This window comes from Pagrus major, chromosome 6 (assembly GCF_040436345.1).
Source record: "Pagrus major chromosome 6, Pma_NU_1.0".
Lineage (NCBI taxonomy): Eukaryota > Metazoa > Chordata > Actinopteri > Spariformes > Sparidae > Pagrus > Pagrus major.
In genome coordinates this window covers 358,689-361,140 of record NC_133220.1, presented here as the reverse complement: position 1 = coordinate 361,140, position 2,452 = coordinate 358,689, and the positions used below count along the sequence as shown (strand labels likewise).

At 48.7% G+C, this 2,452-nt stretch overlaps 1 protein-coding gene across 1 annotated transcript; it reads left to right on the top strand.

Annotated features, from left to right (window-relative positions):
• On the top strand, positions 1-2,452 carry LOC140997586 (MKRN2 opposite strand protein-like). Its single transcript, XM_073467534.1, has 4 exons — positions 1-349; positions 1,355-1,404; positions 1,952-2,120; positions 2,215-2,452. The coding sequence occupies exons 1-4, from the start codon at positions 147-149 to the stop codon at positions 2,450-2,452; spliced, it is 660 nt and encodes a 219-aa protein (XP_073323635.1). The 5' UTR covers positions 1-146.

Sequence of the window (2,452 nt, the reverse complement as noted above, 5' to 3'; positions counted from 1 at the left end):
GAAGCGTAAAAATGGGAGCAACAGGAGGAGTTGAGGAGTAAAGGGAAGACTAGAGGAGTCTAAGGAGAACAGGAAGAGAAATAAACAAAGTCCCAGAGGAGTAAGAAGAGGACTGGAGGAACGACAGGAGGAGCTGAGGAGTAAGAATGGATCGCAGTGTGATCCGACTGACTCACTGTCAGAAGGAGATCTTCTGTTTCTCAGTGCCAGAGGAGTGTCCGAGCTGTGGGGAGGAGCTGAGGGGGAGCAGACTGCAGGAGGCGCCGGTCAGCCTCCCCTCGCCCCTCACCAACGGACACAAGAGCTCCTGCTGCCTGCTGGTCGCACCTGCACACGACAACCTCAGCAGGTAGATACACACAGGTACACACACACTACAGGTAGATACACACAGGTACACACACACACACACACACACTACAGGTAGATACACACAGATACACACACACTACAGGTAGATACACACAGATACACACACACACTACAGGTAGAAACACTCAGGTACACACACTACAGGTAGATACACACAGATACACACACACTACAGGTAGATACACACAGATACACACACACTACAGGTAGAGCCACACAGGTACACACTCTACAGGTAGATACGCACAGGTACACACACACTACAGGTAGATAGGCACAGGTACACACACTACAGGTAGATACGCACAGGTACACACACTACAGGTAGATAAACACAGGTACACACACTATAGGTAGATAAACACCGGTACACACACACTACAGGTAGATACATTCAGGTACACACACACACACTACAAGTAGATACACACAGGTGCACACACACTACAGGTAGATACACACAGGTACACACACACACACACACACACACACACACACACTACAGGTAGATACACACAGGTACACACACACACTACAGGTTGATACACACAGGTACACATACACACTACAGGTAGATACACACAGGTACACACACACTACAGGTAGATACACAGGTACACACACACACACACTACAGGTACATACACACAGGTACATACACACTACAGGTAGATACACTCAGGTACACACACACACACAGACACACACACTACAGGTAGATACACTCAGGTACACACACACGCACACACTACAGGTAGATACACACAGGTACACATACACACTACAGGTAGATACACACAGGTACACACACTACAGGTAGATACACACAGGTACACACACTACAGGTAGATACACACAGGTACACACACTACAGGTAGATACACACAGGTACACACACTACAGGTAGATACACAGTGTTCTAACCCAGTCCATACCAGTTGAGACCAGTCTAACCAGTGTGTGCCGGCTGTGTCTTCCTCAGAGACTTCGATGGGACGTCAGATCTTCACACTGGCATCTCAAACACTGCAGGTAGGTCTGCTGACAATCCCACAATGCACTGCGTCACCTGTTCTACCTGTTGTCACTGAAGACACAACATGGTGATGACTGCTCACCCTTGTGGTCATACAGTGTTGTTTCTGCTGAGGACAGAAACCACACTGCATGTTTTTGATTGACATTAGCGATACAGCTAACTTAATGCTACATTAGCAGAGGATTGGCTGGAGCTAACAACAAGCTGCTAACATCAGTCCACCACCTCATTGTCACCATGTCATCATCTCTGTGATGTTCATATTCCCCTTCAGGATGAACTGACTTTTCATCTAGCGCCATCATCAGGTCAACATGTCCATGTGTCCAAATATCTGCAGAACTGATGACATCATCAGCTTAACCGGACTCAACCGGCCTCAAATTGTACTGCTATACATCAGCACGTTAGCATTGTCTTTGTGAACATGTTGATGTTAGCATTTAGCTCAATGTACAGACAGAGCAGACTCAACATTGGACACAGTCTGAAGTGTGTGTGTGTGTGTGTGTGTGTGTGTGTGTGTGTGTGTGTGTGTAGGAGTTGTGTATAACTACACTCGTGGTGGAGTTTGTAGAGATCAGAGTGGGTGGGAGCGCTGCGTCAGTGTTCCTCTGGTCCGCCCCGACATGTTCCACCTGCTGGCTCAGTGGGACCAGTACCTGGAGCGCTTCTCTAACGGGTCCATGTGGGACCCCGCCTGGCACAGGTACACCTCACACCTGGCACAGGTACACCTCCCAACTGTCATTCTGTCTTATCTCTCTCTTTCTGTGTCCACCTGTCTCACCTGTGTGTCTCAGGTTCCATGAGGACGACCATAACTGCTTCAGTTTCTGTCTTCAGTTCATTAACAGCGTCCTGGCAGCTGAGGGGCGGAGCTCTCTGAGCAGAGAGACCTTCACTCACAGCTTCATCCTGCCGAGGATGAGGAGGGTCTCCAAATACACCACGTTGTACCAACACATCCAGAGACACCAGTACTACATGGTGGACAGACAGGAGGACGCACCTGTTAAACCAGTCAGCTCTGGTTCATAG

Excerpts from the sequence above, each read along its gene's own strand:
- LOC140997586 (XM_073467534.1), top strand. The coding sequence starts at position 147 with ATGGATCGCAGTGTGATCCGACTGACTCACTGTCAGAAGGAGATCTTC. Across the intron at positions 1,405-1,951 it reads TGGCATCTCAAACACTGCAG|GAGTTGTGTATAACTACACT; the intron begins GTAGGTCTGCTG and ends GTGTGTGTGTAG. Across the intron at positions 2,121-2,214 it reads TGGGACCCCGCCTGGCACAG|GTTCCATGAGGACGACCATA; the intron begins GTACACCTCACA and ends TGTGTGTCTCAG.